The 19,797-nt window shown below is 37.4% G+C and overlaps 1 protein-coding gene across 2 annotated transcripts in view; it reads left to right on the top strand.

Annotated features, from left to right (window-relative positions):
• The first annotated feature begins 1,357 nt into the window (after nt 1-1,357).
• Nucleotides 1,358-19,797, top strand: part of LOC103768111 (C-terminal-binding protein 1) — a 36,693-nt gene continuing 18,253 nt past the window's right edge. For both annotated transcript variants that reach the window (XM_008935243.1, XM_008935244.1), the window contains exons 1-3: nt 1,358-1,508; nt 12,256-12,400; nt 16,352-16,558. In XM_008935243.1, coding sequence (XP_008933491.1) covers nt 1,371-1,508; nt 12,256-12,400; nt 16,352-16,558 — 490 coding nt within the window. In that variant the 5' untranslated portion in view covers nt 1,358-1,370. The remainder of the gene's footprint in view (nt 1,509-12,255; nt 12,401-16,351; nt 16,559-19,797) is intronic.

Below are 19,797 nucleotides of genomic sequence, written 5' to 3' on the forward strand. Positions count from 1 at the left end.
ATGAAATTTATGGGTACAGACTGAGACTGACAAGTAGTTGAGACTTGGGGTCACTTTTCCCAGAAGTTGGTTTTCTCCACCAGGTACCTCATAAAGCTGAGGTTCTACTACTTTTCCACCCACTTAAAATGCAGATGACTATCTTCCAGTGCATGCCTTTTGACACAGGCTAGGACTTAAGATTCAGGGATTGCTTGTAGAAGGTTTCTGGGGAGCTTGAGTCTTCTAATTTAATAGTTTGTATTATCAAGCAATAAGCAAAGCTTTTAAATTCACACTGCAACAAAAAATATGTTGAAATCTGCATACAAGAAATATCTAGCCTGCTTCACTTTGCAGTGTTTAAAACCACTTATTTTAAAAGAGGAAAAAAATAATGTACTTCACTCTTGGTTTTGCTTTTCCTTATCTCTTCAGGAAGTCTTTTTTTTTTTTTGCCACCCACACTTAGCTATTTTTCTGTAAATGTAATGTTTTAATATTATTCCCTTGAGTACTTTTGTATATTTATAGTGTTAAAAAAATGCTCTCTAACTATCTTGTTATAAGGATTACTTAGCCTTATATCCATAAAAAGGATATAAATGAAGTCTACACTTTTCAACTGATCTTCCTTCCCCTAGATATTTAGTGTGTATTTCTTTGTCACTCTGCAGTGTTCCAAGCATGATGTTGATTTAGGGAGGGACATTTTATTTATATTCTGTAAGAGTTTTCACTGGTGGATTAAGTATGATGTGTTTGTTTGACTAAGCTATACAGAATTGTTTTGTAAAACCTTACGAGTCTTAAGCAGACCTACATAGATCAGAAATTAGCCTGTATGCTTAGATGTTGAATCTTGAGAAAATTCAAAATTTTGCTGTTGTAGGCTTTCATTCAGTTAAATTTTAGTTTTCAGCAGATGAGCATCAGACATGTAAATTGAATACTCAAATCCTCAGTGAGTTGCTTGTGATATTCCATAAGCTATACTCTTACAAGCCTGGACAAGATATTTCTCACTCTGTCTAGAGCTCACAAAGGTGTAGAATCCAATCAAAACATGTATCTTGGATAACATCACACAGACACTTCTTAATAGTGCAGTGAGGATGTATTTTCAAAAAGCAAATGTAGTATCCCCATGGTGGTTTTATCCATCTTCCATTGTTCAGCCTCCTGAATCTCCATGGCATTTTGTCCTTAAGTCTTCTGTGATTGTTTGATTACCGACTATAAACTCATTCCTGTTTAACTAGCTTCAGTCCTTGAGATCTTTTTGTGCCATCAAAATAAACAGGATAACTGTAACCTATTGTTTTTGTTACATTTGTGTGGCTTGAATAACAAGTCTTCTCTGTTTCTCCTCAGGCATTCGACCTCCGATCATGAATGGGCCCATGCACCCACGCCCCTTGGTAGCGCTGCTGGATGGCAGGGACTGTACAGTAGAAATGCCTATTCTGAAGGATGTAGCCACAGTGGCATTTTGTGATGCTCAGTCTACACAAGAAATCCACGAAAAGGTAATATTTAGAGATATAACTGAAGTGTTTTAGAAAACAAATATTTTCATGATTATAGTGTGTTAGCTATGACCATGTGTTTAGCTGTTGCATTCTAGTGAATGGTTAATTACCTGAGTAAGTGACTGATAGTTTCTAACAAGTGATGAAACATGATGATGAAACAAAGATGAAAATGTTTATGTTGAAGTGTGTGTTTGTGTAGGGTGCCTGCCTGAATGTTGTCTATTTGCTTACCTACTGAATTAGATTCATGGAGAGATTTACCTCTGGGAAAATGACAATATTGTGCTATTTTGAAATGCTTCTTGGAAATGCTGTTGCACAGCCTTCAGCTGGAAAGCCAAATCTCAGTATTGGATTGGCCTTGTGAGGAACTTTCAAACTTGTATGCTTAGCCAGGGAATCATGCAAATTGGGTTAGGAGGCCTTGTGCACTGAAAATTGACATTGCGGGAGAGTTTCACAACACATGCTGACCCAAAATGTATATAGAAAAGGAATTCTAACTGTATGTTATTCCAGAAGTTCACACCCTTCCTGGTGGTTTGGGAGCTGTGGAACAGCTCCTGTTGAAGGTTTTTTATTTTCTTAGATGCCCATTTTTTGTGGTGATAGCTAAGGGACACAGCTGGCCTGTACACCGGCATTTTTCTCTTCAGAGACTTTTGTCATCATGAGGGCCTCATGTCTACCCCAATTCCTTGCTCCTCTCTAGACAGCAGCAGAAGCTTTTTACATCTGTATTTCTGTAGAGGTAAAATTAATCGTGGTGAAGTTGTTGGCTAGCAGAGTAAGCCTCAAATGACAAATAGTCCTTCACCTGATAAATGATGAAATCAGGCTTTACAGCTTCTGTGGAGGAAAAAACTGAAATGAATATGACAGCAGAGGAGGAGCCAAGTGCAGAGGAGGGCAATCAGGAGGCTCTTCCGTGGGAATTTTTCTTCTCCAGCAAAGATCCTTGATAGACAAGTACAGATCCAAGTGTTAACTGAAAGGCTTGTTAGGTAAGTGTCTGTATCCACTTCTGTGTGTGTGGTGCTGCTGAGTGTGATTCAGGTGTTCAGGAGTTGTGTCAGCTGAACCAAGCTGCACCAGCATTCTTGTTTTTCTACAGTTACCTTGTTCGACTTGTCCTACACTAATTACAGCAGCTTTTGGGTTTGTGACAGGTTTTCAGAAGCTTTTCACTGTTTTGAATTCATAACTGGTATAATTGTTTATTTACTTTTCATGTTCTTGTAATATATAGCATTGTTAAACATTTTAAAGTCTCTGCATATGATGAAAGATTTAATCTTTTCTTTGATGACTTTCTTACAAAGTCATCTTCTTGAAAACAATACCAAATACTAACTTCACTTCTGTTACCAGCTGAATAAATCTCCTTTTCTGTACTCTATTTCATAGCATTTTCCTAGTGACAACCCCCTTCTCCCCCCCCCGAAATAGGCTGTTGTCAGAACTCTGGTCAAGAATGATATTCATGGTTGTTTTCTGTCACATAGTACTGGCTTAACACTGTTACCTTGCTTTGTGCAGCTGGATTTTAGATACAATAAAATTCTAATCTAATTTTCAGTTCATTAGTTGTTTCTCACAGGATTGTTTAAACTACTCTGTTTAGATGATTCTTGAATTATAAGCTATATTCATAGTAGGCAATGTTATGGTTCTGGTTCCATGTCTTTTTTTAATATGTTTATACTGTCATATAGAAGACCATCTGTAAAGTGGATGGACAGTGGGATTGCATCAACAGAAAACCTGAACTCCTGTGTTCTTGTGATCTTTTATCTTGAAACAGTAAGGTTTTACCAATACCTAATGCTAATTTCAACCCTCTTTTTAACCTCTGTTGAAAAAGACGTGTGGGGTTTTTGCCAAACATACAAGTGAAACTATTCAGTATTGTGGCAGTGAATGAGAACCTAAAACTAACCTGGAAACAAATGCAAGGAAGTGAAAAGCTTTCTGCCTCCATTGGTAATTTCAGATGCATAGAAATGGATACTGGGGTTTGGTGTGGTGTTTTGTTTTTTAATTAAAAAAGCTTAATTTACAAGGATCAGAGACAATAATCTAAGTATAATATTTTTAATAATTAAGTATAATGCTTTTTTATTTAGGGGAATAGTCAACCCAAGCTTTTTTCTGTGAATTTCATTTTATCTTTTTAGATATTGAAAATTAAAATGTGATAGAGTGCCTTATTTCTTCGTATTTCTTTTAAATCATGTTGAAAAGTTGCTTTTCTCTTAATGTTTTCCTGTCTTGCACCACTGTCAGAAGTTCAGTATGTGCAATATCTGGATTCCATTTATGAGGACTAAGTAATATGTGGAGAATAAGTAATGTGAATGCTGTTTCACCTTTTTTTAGCAAATAATAGCAGTCCACTCTTTAGGTGAACATTGACAACTGCACCATCTGTACAGTTTTATGCTTTGCTTACTGAAATCAGTTACTTCTGATGCATCAAGCCTGGGGAATTCCTGTGTGACATGAGTGCCTTGCTATAGAAACACTCAATACTTTCTGTTATCAGTGGGGTGTAGTAAATGAACTTTTCACATCTTGAGACTGAAAGTCAGTGTATCTCAGACTATAGCTTCGGAAAAGCATTTAAACAACTGAGTAACACAGGTAGTCTGTTGTTAATCTTCACAGGAGTGCTTGTATTTTATACTAATGTTTGCATCCTTTCCTTTTTATTATACCAAAATAATTCATTCTTAAGTGAGCTCAGTAATATAGCTGGAAAGTGTATTTTCATTAGCTACCAGTACACTGCCATAATAAGATTTTTTTGTTAGGCTGAAGAGTGGTGCAGGCTTAAAAGTGTTTGGGTTTGCAAAGTAACCACTGCTCTGCCAGGTAATAAATTTCTGCAACAAAAATCACAAACCCTAAGTCATTATCATATTGTTGTATTACTTTAGACTTAAGAGATCGGCTTTATGAAGTGTTGAGCAGTGTTCACTTCCGTTTAAAAAGTGTTCACTGTTCTTCAGTGAAAAATGGCTATTTTCCTCACATCTTTAGAGTTACAGTAGAGAAATATCTGTGCTTTAGTTCTGCTTGTGTAACACCTTATTTGGCGATGGTACTCTACTAAATATAAAACTGTTTTCAAGAAAGGTTTGTAGAACTTGTGTATTTAAAGTGGTATCTAAAATGTTCCTGTATTTATGAATGCACATTCCTAGCTCTACTAAGTGATGCTGCCCTGTTAATTAACATACAGATTTTTGTTATTGATGTTAATTTGCAAAAGACTGTTCCCCATTGTGAAAGAAGAGAAGACTGAAAAATCAGGAAAAAATTTAGTATTGAGAAGAGCTTGCTGAAAGAAGGTGAAATTTAGTTTTTCTTTCATTTATTATTTGTTTTTAAGAACAGATACTGAATTTACTAGGGTAGCAGATTTTTAGTACATTTAGGTAGATTTTTGTTGGTTAGATTTCGTTCTTAGCAGAGACGGCGTTACTGTCGATAGGAGTTAATGTGTTTAAATTGTTTTTATTTTACAGTTAATCATGTGTAAATTGGTCTTTTCAGCAAACATCTCAGACTGCCTCCAAACGTACGTGATGTTTTGGTTTGTTCTGCCAAAACCACAAAAAATAAAAATCAAAAATAATTAGCTTGCTTCTGTCCTCATTCCAGGTCGACCTGCTTTTTTCAGTGTCTCATCTTCTGTCATCTCTCTCCCTCTTTTTTCCCTAATCCCTTTTCCTTTGAGTACCATTCATGGTTTACTGTTTTTCCTAGATCCTTGGCAGCCTACCCAGCACTTGTGATTTCTGCAGTATTCTTCCTTCTTTCCACTTCTGTACCTTCAAAGGCATCACAGGCTCAAGCACACCTTTGAGGTCTTTGCGTTGCTTAAGATTTTTGGAGTTCAGAGTCTATTCCTTGGGCTTCCTGACTTGAGCTGTATTTTCTGTAACATACAGTGCACTGTGCAGCTCCAGAGGGCTAAACGTAAATGTAATATGCAGGATCTGGTAGTAGGTGTCATAACCAGGCAGAGAGAAAATAGTGAACTTTGCAAACCCAAATTATTTTTTTTTAAGCGACAAAAAATTAAAAGCTGAACTTCATATTCAGTGGTGTAGGACTTGAAATTTTTCAATTGCACTTTTACATAGGAATTAAATGTAGAAACCATTCCGTTACAGTTTTATCTAAGACTGCTTCAAAGAAGAGCTGAAGAGTTTTCATAATGGAACAAATGTTTTGAAACTGATACAAACAAATGAAGTATGGTGCTTCAGCTGAGTTCAGCTGAGTCTTTGATTTAGTCCAGTTATATCAATGATTAAGATAATTTTTCCAGCTTCAGCTTCTTTGTTTAGCAGTAAGGCTGCAATCTTGTATTTGTAGCATCAGCACTGTTTATATTTGTGATGCAATTGCAGCATTTTAGTTTTCTATCAAAATTAAATTCTGAAAGAATACAGATTGAAAGGAAGCTGCTTTCTTCTGAACAGTTTTGTATCCTTGGGAAGAAATGTCACCTCTAAGCTAATCCAAACCATTGTGTGTTACTGAAACCGAATGAGCCTGGGATCAGATTCCTTAGGAAAGACTTTGAAAAAAGTTAACAAAAGAAGATCCTAAAAATTTTAATTACACGTCATTATGCAACAAAGTAGTTTACATCCTGACTGTGATAGCTGTATGTTTACAAAATCTGTGTTTGTATTTGGTGACCTTTCTACCAACACGTGTCAGACTTGCCAGTGGCAGTATTAGAGGCCAAGTGCAGCGGTGCAGGAAGGGGCAGGCTGCCCGTGTCTCCTCTGAACTGATACCCTCACAGAGCAGCATGGAAGGGCTGCCTCACCCAGCAAGCAGCATGTGTCAGTCTTACAGAAAAAATGTGAGTCTAACAGAGCTGATCATCAGCTAGCTTTTGGGGGGTGTGTGTGGTTTTTTTTTTTGTCTTTTTTTTCTTTTTTTTTTTGGTTTTGTTTTTTTTTTATTTCCCATTACCAGATTTTGCTAAGGCTCCTTGGGGCTTGCAAATTGCTGATGATTAACGTTTTTTTTTTGAGACAAGTTGTGTGGGTTGATGCATTGTCATCAGTGACTTTCATGACATAATGGTCCTTTGGTATAGATGGTCAATCCATCATAGCATCTGATACACTTGAGCTGATAATGGCACACAATAGAACGTATGAATTCACACACAGAACTACTGTTAAAGGCTTTTAAGTAAAGCCTTTTATTTAGTAGAAGTGTTTTCAGAGTGTATTCTCAGATTGACTTCTGTCATTAAACTGCACAAAATTGTCAGTAAATCCTGAGTTTGAAAGACTGGCATCAGTATATTTTTTAGAAGGTTTGCTGTAGGCTGTGCAGGTTACCTATATAGCTGGGTGTGTGTTTGTGTGTGTACATATATTTTTCAATATTATATTTTTTTAAATACTTAGAAATACACGATCATATATGTCATGTGTATATATGCATGTAGTTGATACGATGTGTGGATATATAGGCTTTTAGAGAGGGTATTTTCAGGAGCCTGGAAGTATGTTTTGTTTATGTTTGTGTAAAACATTTACAAAAAAACACTTGTAAAAACCAGCACAGACTAGCAGAGTTTTGGAGACCTAAATACCATTTGAGCACACTGGCTTTTCTTTTTCGTTTTAATAGCATTGGTTTCACATGGCCACTTTGTAGTGATGCTTTGAGAGCAGCTACAGGTCTGCTGCAGCCTTCCCTTGTAGTAGACTGTTGATTACAAATTTGATGTGCAGCTGCTTTTTGCAAGTCAAATAAAGCAAAGCCTACTTGGTTTAGCTGAAGTACCTGTTTTCCACCCAAATGTGCAAAATATCTCAAATATGGTGACACTAGAACATACTTTTTTGGAGATGACATGTTGACCTCCAAGTCCAGGAAGTGCAATACCTTGTAGTTTCTGGATCTAGATGAAATACAGGACTTCCTGGTATGGTTTTCTAGATACCTTTTTAAAAATTGTGATAATATATTGTCATATTCAATATGTAATCTATAAATACATTCTGTCTCTGCCTTGAAGTAGCTTGGCATTGTCCATACCGTGTTATGTTTCAATACTCTAGATTTGATCCACAAGCCTTTGAGATAAGTCTCTCATAGTAAAATCTTACAGTCATCTTTAGATGACCAAAGAAAAGGAAGCCTCATTGTTCTATTCTTAGCATGTTATGATATTTTTATGCGTTTTTTGTAAAAATAGGCAAGATGCTAAGAGTTCTTCCCCAGAAATGAAGCATGTGTGTTGCAGTGGCTACTATGCGATGTTTGACATGATGGCTAAAACAGCCTGGTGCTGAAATAGATTAAAAAAATAGACAGGAAAATGTTTCAAAAGGATTTCAATATTCACTATTTGAGATTTGATAAATTCTGTGAAATAAAATGTCTCTTACTACAGTGTCGTCCATTCTCTAAGAGCTTTGGAGAGTTGGAATTTTGTGAGAGCAGAGTAGTCATTTTGAGGTTAAACAACAGCAGAAGGTCTTGTGTGAGAGTTGTGATTGGAAAGGATGTCAACTCATTGAAGAGGGTTTGAAAAAGGCTTTCAATGTGCAGTGTGCTGTAGCTTCACCTGTGACTCTGAAGACATAGAAGTTATGCAGCTAGGCTACAGTAACAGAAACCAACTCATGTCCCATGTTTCAACTTTTATCTCAGATCCTTTCTTCCCAAAAAGCACAGCTGTAGTCTGATGAAAGCTGGAATGGTTGTTGAAGGTACACGGCTAATTCTGCTTATCCTCTTACCACAACTTGCCCATTGGCTTTCCTGACAGGAGTCCATGAAAGAGCTTTGTCCCGTGCTTGGGCTGATGTGAAATTTCTAGCCTGCTTGTTAAGTATTTTATCTCAAATTGAGATGAGGTGATACCTTTGTAATAAAATTGTTTTAGAACTTGGTGAATGTTTTATCAAACAAGTTCATTATGGAATATGATGAAAAAACCCACATATACTCTCTGTTTTGCTCATGCATCCACCACAGGGTGTGCTTCTGTAAGTGATCAGTAAATTACTCCTGTGTACGGTTATTTTTTTCTGAAGATTATTTCGTTTTCCAGAACTGTTCATATTTATACTGGTTTCAGTTTCATGTGTTTCGCTCGCATTTAGCTTGATTTTACTCATTGACAAGCTGGTTGCATTGCCTTGTGTTCATTTAGCATATGCAATGACTGAGAATAACATTTATACCAATAATAACAAAATACAGGAACTTTCAGTGTTAATTTTTTTTTAATCTAGAATTGGCATTATTAACATTCATCAATGATGAATGTTTCTAACTTCAGATTTTCTGCTGTTATTTTCTGCCTTTTTGGTATACTTCAATCACATGGCCGATTGCAAAGAGCAGTACATAACTGCCAAATTGATGTGAAATAATGCACAGTCACAGAATATTACATTTTTGGCCGTGTATTTCCTTGCTAACTGATGCATAATCTTAGAAGAGGCTGAAACACTAAAAAGAAAATTTTAAAATATTTTTCATTTGTATCCATTTGTTCCATATCCCATATGATGGGTAAATAACTGCCTGTGGAAATGGCTAGTGTCAGCATTAAGCCATAGCTGAGAAATATTTTTCCTTTTATTGAATACATTCCCAAGCTTCCCAATACTTTTCTGTCTCCTCCTAGTGCCAAACCATAACCTCGATGGGCCCAAAAATGCAGTGTAATGGGTCCAGACCAGCACTGTTAAGAGTCCAAATTACAGTCTTAACTGGCTGAGTTAATAAAATATGCATGATTATGAAGTGAAAAGCTGCTTCCTAAATGAAACATTGTGATTTGAAAACACAAATGTCTGAGCCACTTCAGCTGTCTTTTTTTCCCCCCCTGTTTAATGCAGTCCTTAAAGTAGTGGCAGCTCTCTGCAAACAGAAGACACACCGTTGGCTTTTTCCAGTCTGGGAGAGGGAGGGTCTGGCTGTCAGATGAGAGCCCTAAGCTGGTCCTCATAAGGTGTAAACTCCTTCAACTTTTGGTGTTCGGACAGCTACACAGAGGATGTCTTCTCTTGCACCACAGCCATCTAAGAGCAAACTTGGAGGGGCAGGAGGAAGTGTATGTGATACAACACAGAGTGGAGGATGTACTAATTGGAGAGAACCAGCATATCAGTTAACAGCTTGGGGACCTTGAGGCTTGAAGAAACAAGCACCGTGCCTTGGAGAAAGAAGTTGTGCTATAAATTGGGGGGTGTGGCAGAAACACATGCTTCAGGGAGAAGATTGAGGTTGATGTGTTGGCGCAGTGTGACAGTCGCCGTGCAGAAACATCCCTCAGCAAGTGAGACTTCATTGGGAGGGGTTTCCAGCACATACGCAGCTGTTCACACTGCTGGTGCTGGTGTAACACAGTACAGAGGGACACCTCCAGCAGCACTCAGGGTACAGTTGTGATCCCCCACAGAAAGCTGAGATTAGACTCGTATGAGCACGGTAGAGAAGCTTTAAGACTTGATTGGGGGATAGAAGGGCATCATCCTGGACATGACTAGGTCTAGGCTTGCAAAGTGTAGCCAAACAAATGCTGAGATGGGATATGATCATTGTCTATAAATGCATTTGAATTGTAAACTCCAAGATGAGGAGGTGCAGTTGACCAATGCTGGCACCAGAACAAATGGTTACAGGCTGGGCTGTGAATAAATTTAGGCTGGAAATTAGAAGAAATTTCCATATTGTTAAAGCTGTGAGATTCTGGAACAATTTTCTTTTAGGAATTAATGGGACAAAAAAAACCCTAAGGGCATTCTAGGTGGGAACTTAGGTTATTAGAGGGACTATTTTTTGTGTAGACTGCCCCAGGCATGGGCTTTGATTTGGTCTGTACCAACTGTAATGTCACTGTAGAAGCAAAACTAATGAAATGTTGGTTTTAACCCTATGTAACAGCTCAAGGAAACACGTTCTGATGAGTGCAGTCTTTCAGATTGGTGACTGCTAGATGTAATCTCCAAAGGACTTGTTTGTACCATTAGAATCAAGGAGTTTTCTGTGTATAATCATTTATAAGATCAGTGCCTACAGCTGTTCTTTGAATTATGTTGTAGCTGCATTCTTTAAGGATGTATAATTTCTAATTTTATTTTTTTTGTAGTTCTTAACTCTTACAAGTAAGTCCAAATTCTGCTTAAAGGATTCTGGTCTTTATCTGACTTAGAATTGGTGCTATGAATCCAGAAACGTGTTGGAAAAGCATAAATAATTTTTTGAAATATTCAGTAAGAACCAGTTTTCTTTCCTTTTTCATGGGGTTTGGTTTAATTTTCTTTTAAATTTTTTATTTGTGTATTTTAATTTTAATTCTGCTGTGGGTCTTGGTTTCCAGCAGTTGTAATCCTCTTTGTGCAAATTGTGTTTTGCTGCAGTATTATTTTTAAACTATTTATGTTGATGTTGATTATTGTTCCTGGTCCTGCAGTACCTTAGAAAATGCTCATATGAGCAGAAATAATGCAGATGACAGAATCTGTATAAGTACCCAAAAATCTATTGAGTAAGAAATTTACAGCCTCTGCAGTACTTCTTGTGAAGTGCGTCATAGGAAGCTCTTGAAGTCATTACAGCTGCCTCCCAGGTTGGAATGATTTGTGCATGTTTTGTATCCTGTAGAATGATGAGGGTGTTAGGTAGTGCACTGAAGGTGGAAGCACAGAGAAGTGTTTTGAAGAAGTGAAATGGTCTGACTTGCATATAAAGAAAAGAAAATCGTTTCTGCTTTCTGGGCAATAAACCTGTATCAGCTGTGTGGGGTGAAGTGTCACTGGTTTTTTGGTAGCAGAATTTGAAACTAGTGGGCATGGTGTGCTAGGCTGTCTTCTCCACACCTCTTCCTCTCAGCCTTTCTTGAGTAGGTTGAATGCACTCTAATGCAAATTGGAAGATGTTCAGAGATTTCAGAACCTGTCAATTTATTTTCACTTCTTTGGCTTGATCTCTCTGACAAGTTTGTGTATTTTTTTTTCTGTTGCAACATTTTTGCTTTAGTACAATTTCTTAAAGGTGCTGTTTTTTCTGGATCATGTCTGTTTTGACACCTCAGTTATACCAATTTATGTGACATCCAGTTTTCCAGCAGTGAGAGCTTAGTCGCACTATCAGTAAACTAAGGGACAGACACGTTCTTCTTATGTATGAATTGACAGATTTCAGTCCCTTTGTCTAAGGGTTTTGTAATGATTACTGAATGTTTTCTATTCAGGTATCAAGTGGTTTAATAGCGCAGTGAATGGCTGTACCACTGCGTGTCTGGTAAAGAGATATTCCTCTGTGACTCCATTCAAAACTGAATGTCAGCTGCCTAAGCATAAAAATACTTACTGTTTAAAGTGAGTGCTTTTACTTACGTTTCATCTGCATGTGCAGATGCAGTCTGGTGACACTTGTACTGAGAGTTTGATACTGCAGAGCATCTCCTGTGAAATGAGAAGAGTTTTCCCTCTCAATAAGAACACAACACATCACCTAGTTCTCCTAAAGCTAATCTCATCATGGTAGATGGATACATCAGATGAAACAGACTAACAATAGGCTGGAAGTTATTTGGAGAAATAACTTTTAAAACAAAAGACATGGATTTAATGCTTTTACAAGCATTTTATACCTGGAAGTATGTGTATGTGATTAAGGTGGCAGCCTATGAAAGAAAAAAAAAAATAAGTATTTTTTTCTTCCATTTTATTTATAGGTACTAAATGAAGCAGTGGGTGCACTGATGTATCACACTATCACTTTAACACGAGAAGACCTGGAGAAATTTAAAGCACTTCGAATAATTGTCCGAATTGGCAGTGGTTTTGATAATATTGACATCAAATCTGCCGGAGATTTAGGTATGACTATTAAAGACATTCTTTTGCATCTTATACTTGCCTCCAGAAATCTGATGTAATCTAAGTCTTTGCATTAATGCTTTCTGTATAATTTATACTAACATAGTATATAACTGTATAATTTTCTCATCAAAGTGTTTAAAAATCATTATGGAGATACCAGCATTAGTTAATTAAATGATAATATTAACAGCTTTGTGACATGACAGCAATCTGCCTGTTCAGTATAAACCCGAGGAGTGAGGCCGTAATTTTTCATCTCTTTCTTTTTTTACCCCAATTGTATATTTTAACTACTACTGCTGTAATCCAATCACAAAATATAATTCCATCAGCATGGCATACTACTTCTGTTTGAATAAAAAATGAGATCATTATCAACTGTCTGAGACTTATTTATGATGCATGAGATTTAGTACTAAACCACTCCATAAAATAGAAATACCGATTTTATAGGCCAATCAGTTGTTGCTGCTTCAGAATAAAGTCATAGACTGGAACTATGAAGAGATGACGGTGAGTGTTCCACTGTAAAAAAGCAGCAATCTGATTTGGACTTTTCTTACTTTAGGATAAACTATCTCTTACCTGTAATCTACAGGTCAAACTACCACTCAGAACAAATGTGTACATTTTCTTAGTTTCTTTTCTAAGACTGAGGTGACCACCTGTGTTATTCCATTATGCTCTGGCAAGGCCTTAGAAACATTTATTTCAATGTGACAGTTCTCAGTCCTAATAATAACCTCACTGATGTAGTGAGGAGGTGTAATATGCTGCGTTTATCAGTAGATGATAGTAAAATAATCACCTGTTTCTAAAGGCAGTGTGGTTTACACAGCAGGCAGAGGTTAACAGCTTCTGTGTGAGTTTCTATAAGGAACAGGTCAGGTCTGAAAGCACACGAGGCTGTGTTCTTACATAGTGTAACTAGTGCCACAGTTAGGAGCGTGTGTTGTGAGCCCCAGAAAACATATATATGTAGAGGTTGGCATGGGGTAAAATCCTAAATGAAAAGCCAAAACCTAGGTACAGGTCAAAGGCCTCGACCAGTCAGGCGTCCGATTTCTGCAGAGAATCCCTGGTAAGAGGAAAATCTTTGTGGGTTTGTTAGCTGTTTCTGCAAGTCTCCATTCTGGGTTGTAACCCAAGTTCATAATTTGAATGCTTCCACATCATTATTCAAGCTAGAGTACAGCAGATTTGGGAAATTTTTATTCCTGTGAAATGCTAAATGGCCACATTCCTAATCATTCAGTTCCTATGGTGTCATTGGGCTGAGTTATAGAGTTGGGATCTATCCCACTTGTGCATTCCAGTATTTACAAAGTACAGTTGTCCACTTTGTTGAAAGCAAATAAATGCTGGAAGGTTTATGGTGTCAAATCTCTGATTTTCACAGTTGGGGCGAAATGGTTGGATTTAAATACTAGCTTGCCACTGCTGGGACAAATGACTTTCTCTTTGTTAAACTAGTACAAACAAAAAACATCTCAAGGAGGTGATATGCGAGTAAATTGCACTTTGTAAAAAGCTTTAATTCACTCTTCAAATGTAGTGTAGGCTTAGACCATAAAGTCTGACATACTCTTCAACTTCTGTAGTAACTTTTGGAGATATTTTTCAAAAAAAGGGCTTGTGGAGTTATTACCAGCTTTTCCTATTAAGTATTGTTCTCATATTAACGCTTCTACTCTACTTAAAATGCCTGGAAACAAACGTTCCTTGGATAAAATTATCAAGATCTGGTCTACTTCCTGTCCACTTTATCATTATTGACTTGATAAGGTGTACAATTTGTGGGCATGGCTGGACGAAGTGATGCAGGAGTTGTGGTGATGCCTGTTGGCTCCTGCAGTTTCAGCATTGAACCTGTGCACAAGATCACTGGAAGTGGTGGGAAAAGGAGAAGGGGAAGGGAGTACAGAAGTGATGGATGTGAGATGAGAGGGAGCTCTCTTTTCTATGTGAAATATCTCTTTTCTTTTTATACTCACCTACTGTTTTTTGTGGGTCAGCTGTCTCTGCCTTTTGAAATTAGCTGGTTTAAGTTTGGAGGAAATAGGGAAAAAGAAATTAATGATGTTTAGGAGATAAATTCCTGGATTTTTTCCCCCCATATTTCTTAAGGAAACCTATTAGGGGGAAGGTATAAGGTGAGTTAAAATCCTTATTTCTGTTCCCAAATATATAATATAACTATTAAAGTTCTTTTTAAACCATTACTTTGTTTATGCCAGCCATCAGGAGACATGCTTATTAAATCTGTTTTGCCAAATAAAACCTGCATTTTTGCTCCATGATAAAAGATTCTGGGTATAAACAAATGCAGCAGTTGAGTGTGATGCACTTAAAGGCTTGTTATCTTTCAGTCGTGTCCTTTTTCTCCCAGTTGTGCTTTTTTTCCATTTTAAAAATGATGAGTTTCATTGTACCGTTGATGCTGGCAGGATGCCAAGATTAATATTCCAGCAAATAATCCTGTTTTTTATGGTTTTATAAATCTAAGAGCAGTGACTCAGCAGACACTATCTCCAGAGCAGAGGAGAGAAAAATAGTTCTGCAGGTTGCTTAAGTTGTTTTTTACTGATCTAAAGAAAGCTGTAAAAATGTAAAGTGCAGCAGAATGAAGGCACTTGAATGTAAAACATGGACAAATATGGTATGAGCCTATTATTTTTCAGATTATTGTTATTACTAGTACTGAAGAGCATGTTTTTCCTCCTTGCTTCATAAGATAGACTGGCATTAGCTGAGGGCTCACTGAATATTTATTTATGTAAAAACCCGAAAAACTAGACAGGGAAAACACTATTAGGGTGTTTTTTAGGATACAATTTTTTCTTCACTGTGAAATTACACTGTGTACTGTTTGTGATCTCAGTCAGCAGAACTGAGAGGCAAACATTTGTGGGAGCTGATGATTAGAGAAAAAACATGCAGTAAACAGAAAGGATGAATAGAGACATGTCAAGAAGGACACAAACTTTCTCAAGTGAACATTTTACTTAACTGCTGTATGTTGAGTACTAGAAGGTAGAAAGCAGAATGGTGTAACTCACGTGCAATTACAGTCACTTGTTGCCTGATCCATTTTCTGAAGTAAAAAAAGGAATTATTGTGAGTCTTGAATCAATCCATCTTCCACAACGAAACCTCCCAATGGTCTTTTCAGCTGCTTGATGTTACATTCTTTTTCACCTAGTGACTTTTCAGCTACTAGGAACATGGACTTAATTTTCTGTTATCTTTACATGCCATGCAGAAGCAGATTTTCTATTTCCTTATTGACAATTTGATGGGTTATCTCTTTAATTTGAGGGACCAGGATGTTCTTTGGATTCTGTCTGCCATAGTTCTACAAATCCATGTGCAGCATGAAAAAAAATTGTCCCTCCCTGTGTCATGGTAACATGTGAACTGGAAATAATAATAGTCATCCTGCGAGGACTTTGTAAGAGTTGCTGTCATTATAAATTATTTTATCTTTTTTATAACTTGTTTAAACAACTTTTGGGAGTGTATATGTGTAAGTGATGGAAAACTAACTCTATGCAATTAAATCTAAACAATGATCATTAACCACACTGTTGAGAGAAGGGCAGATTTCTCTTTGCTGCTCAAAACACCAAGCACAATGTGCATGTAAAATGATTATAAAGACCTCAACTTGTGTTCTAAACTACCTGACATCTTCTCTGCTTTACTTCTGTGTTTTCACTGTCTGTTTACTCTTTGCCTTAGTTTGCAAACAGTCAAAAAAAAAAAAAAAGTTTACACATGTTTATCAACTATTATGTCAAGTGTTCTGTCTCCATTATGGTCAGAAACAGTGTTTTCAAAACAGTGTTGAAATATCTGCAAATTTAAACATCATACTCCTGAATTATTGTTAAATGGGAAGAAGTAAGAAACATTTGGCAACTGGTATCCTGTGTCCATTCTTTGCAGGGATTGCAGTGTGCAATGTGCCAGCTGCCTCAGTAGAAGAAACAGCAGATTCTACCATGTGCCACATCCTGAACCTGTACAGGCGAACCACCTGGCTGCACCAGGCTCTGCGGGAAGGCACGAGAGTACAGAGCGTCGAGCAGATTCGGGAAGTGGCTTCTGGAGCTGCCAGGATCAGAGGGGAGACCTTGGGCATTATTGGGTTAGGTACGTTGGCTTGCAGAGCTTTGTTACGCCTCGCCTTCCATTCCTTCAAAAAACAATGAAGATTTGGGCTATAAATAATACAAATGCTTAGTTCACTCCTTTCCATGTCAAGCATTCTGTGTAATACCACTTCATTCCTGGTGTTGCTGTGTCTCGAATGCTTTCCCCTTACACATCATGATTTCCCTCAGACAACTTGTTGCTGATATTGTCCGAATTCTTTGAGCTTCTGCACAACTTTCTGCTGCTATGCTGCCTGGTCTCAGGCACACTGGTTGTAAGAGAAGGAGATAGGACCACTTCTATTTTCCAGGAAGAGGATCCTGCTACTTCAGCCCAGTAACACATGGATACGTTGTATTTCTTGTATGTTATCCTGTCTGGTTCTATTTGTGCTTTTTCCCTTCTACTGTTTTTAATGCATCTGAAGAGTCTGTGCTGCAGTAACAGCCTGCAGACCAGCTATTTCAAGTATTTGGCTGAGCTGCATCTGAAATTGCATTTCAGCTCAAATGAGAATTAAAATACATGCAAGAAAGTTTTAAATGTTTCCAGACCTAATAAAATCACCTTCTTACCTCTCTGAATGGCCCTAAATGTGTTTCAGCATCTAACAGATGGACAGGCTTGCTTGAGATGAATTAATTACTGTCTGTTATAGAATTAGAGAAGAAAAACAAGCAAGTCAGTTTCTATATAAAAATTATTCAGTCATGTGCTTGCCTTGATCAAAGATCTGGTGGATTGTGGATGTAATTGCTGTGGTATTCATCCACAGGAATTAATAATATGATTTTGACAACAAGGCATCATACTTAAATGACTGTTCAGTTACACATTGCTGACAGATAGCTCAAGCCATGAACTGGTACTTTTGGAAGCTGAAAATAGCCTGCTGTTACATAGTACTCATTCAAATCAGTATGCAGCGCACCAAAAAGATCTTCACAGTCAAAGAAAAGCCTTTAAAATATAACTTTAAGGAACTTAGTCATGAAGTTGCTTTCTCAAATCTGTATCTGTATAATTATACACCACTTTCAAGAACACAATGATTATTATAGTCATAGCATTTGTGCATAAATAATAGACAGTCACCTGCAGTGTTTTAAAAATTGAAATGCACACCAATTTTTTGAAACTTCAGCCTTGGCTCACATGCTGTGGCCCTGTTTTCTGGAGCTGCCTGTCCTGTTGGTGTTGCATTTTTTGTATTGCACAAATTCCAGACTGAGTTGAGAAGCTGTCATTCATTACTGAATTCCTTAAGTGAATTTTGTGTGTATTGCTTTTGTTGTGAATGACTAAAAACCATAGAGAAACAAATGGATAATGAGATTGCCAATGAGTGTGTAAAGCTACGTAAAACACCAGGGTTTGGGTTTAGTTTTAGAAAGCAAGCTTTTTGTGTGCATAGTATATTAACTACCTAATCAAATCTGATTTTAAAGATACACATCTGTTACCGTTAACCAGTCATTTTTTATAGACTTTTTATTTTGTTCCAGGTTCTTTTCCTACTATAGACTATTCACAATTCCAAGGAAAACAAAGTTTTAAAGTCAGTTTTGAAAACTTACACTGTTTCTTTTTGTGCATTTATGTGAGCAGGCACAACATTTTAATTCCAGCCTGTCCTAAGAAACTTCTGTCTGGCTATATATTAATGAAGAACAAAAAAGTAGTCTTAGAAGTTATGGAAATAGGGCTATACTAGGCTTTACGTTTGAGCACTTCAGGCACGTAGGCTGTGATACGTACTGTTTTTCTACTACAGATCACTGCAAGAGGCTACCTGTCTCTAGTTTCAGACTAAAGTGTGTATTTACAGACAGCTTCAAAAGCCTGTTGCCCTTAGGTTATGTTTATACTAGTGGCCTCTTCCCACATCTGTAGTTTGGCCTCTATTTTATTATTTAGGGCATGTCAGAGTCAGAAGCGATGAACCACGAGGAGGCTATGAAGTGAATGTATTGCACACAAAACAGTTCTCATCATGTGTTATTAAGTCCTTCTTTCTCTAGTGCTGCGTAGTATTGCTGCTTCTGTTCTTTCTCATTAATGTGTGGCTGAGATCATCTCCTATCTCAGCCACAGCTGTATTTCTCTATTCTTGTCCTAAACTTGTGGTCTCTTCAGCAGTGGGTTGCTTAAATTTATCACTTTGCTGCTGCAACAGCTAAGTCTGGATGTTCTCCACATCTGTTCCTGGGCTTTTCTCTTGTTTTGCCAAAGAGAAACACCCTAGCTCTTGCCTATCTCTGTGACTACGTCATTCCCTCCAAAGCTTCAGCTACTCACTTCCTTATCCACTGGTCTAGCCAAGTTTCATGACTCAATTGCCTTTTTCTTTCCATCACCCACTCTCTTTTCTTTGCCTCTTCTCATGCATATTCCTGCTTTGACACTTGGTCTATCCTGCTTAATCCTATTACTCTGTGCTCCTTCTTTAAAGTTAACCACATCTCTCATCCTCTGCTTGTATTGAGCTTGAAGATAAGCAGAGCCTCAACAGCATAATGCCTCCTTCATGTCCTTGTTGGATACCATCCGTCATTGTTTTGTTGTTTGGTTAGCCTCTGAGCTCCTCAGAACAGAGCCTGTGTTTCTTTCTGTTGTTATGAAGTGTATGATTCTTTGAGCCTTAGATAAATAATATCACATCATTAAACAGCTGTCTTTGTCACTTTTAATCTTTATTACTACCCAGTGCCCTGTATTTCAAGTGATGCATCACAAGTGTGGATAGTTACCCTGTATTTAAAAAAAAAAAAAAAAGAAGAAGAAAAAAGAGAAGCTACCTTTTCACCTTATATCTAGACATTTAGGGGATTCTTTTAATGGAGAATATTTATGAGCAGCAGCCTGCAAGTACATGGATGAATAAATAGCTGGACTTGGTTCTGCTGTAATGGTAATTTAACAGCAATGGAGTCACACTCCTTTCCCCTTCCCAGTTACAAAAGTTGATGACTAATAGCTAATGCATTTCCTCAATCAAGAGAGGTGAAATTCCTCCAAATACATTTCTCTCCGCATAATGATGAATATCAGCACTCAGTTTGTCTTTCCTCACCTGCTGGATTCTCTCAACAGCTCCACTGTCCTGACTAGATGCTGGCCAAAGTACTGATCTGCATTATCAGACAATATTAAGGCTTAAGAGTTGTGTGCATTACCATGCAATAAATGATGTACCCTTAGCAGTCGTGCTAGCTCTCCTAGTGTGCTCAGCAGGA

The sequence above is a fragment of the Merops nubicus genome, unplaced genomic scaffold (genome assembly GCF_000691845.1).
Source record: "Merops nubicus isolate BGI_N331 unplaced genomic scaffold, ASM69184v1 scaffold6552, whole genome shotgun sequence".
Taxonomy (NCBI): domain Eukaryota; kingdom Metazoa; phylum Chordata; class Aves; order Coraciiformes; family Meropidae; genus Merops; species Merops nubicus.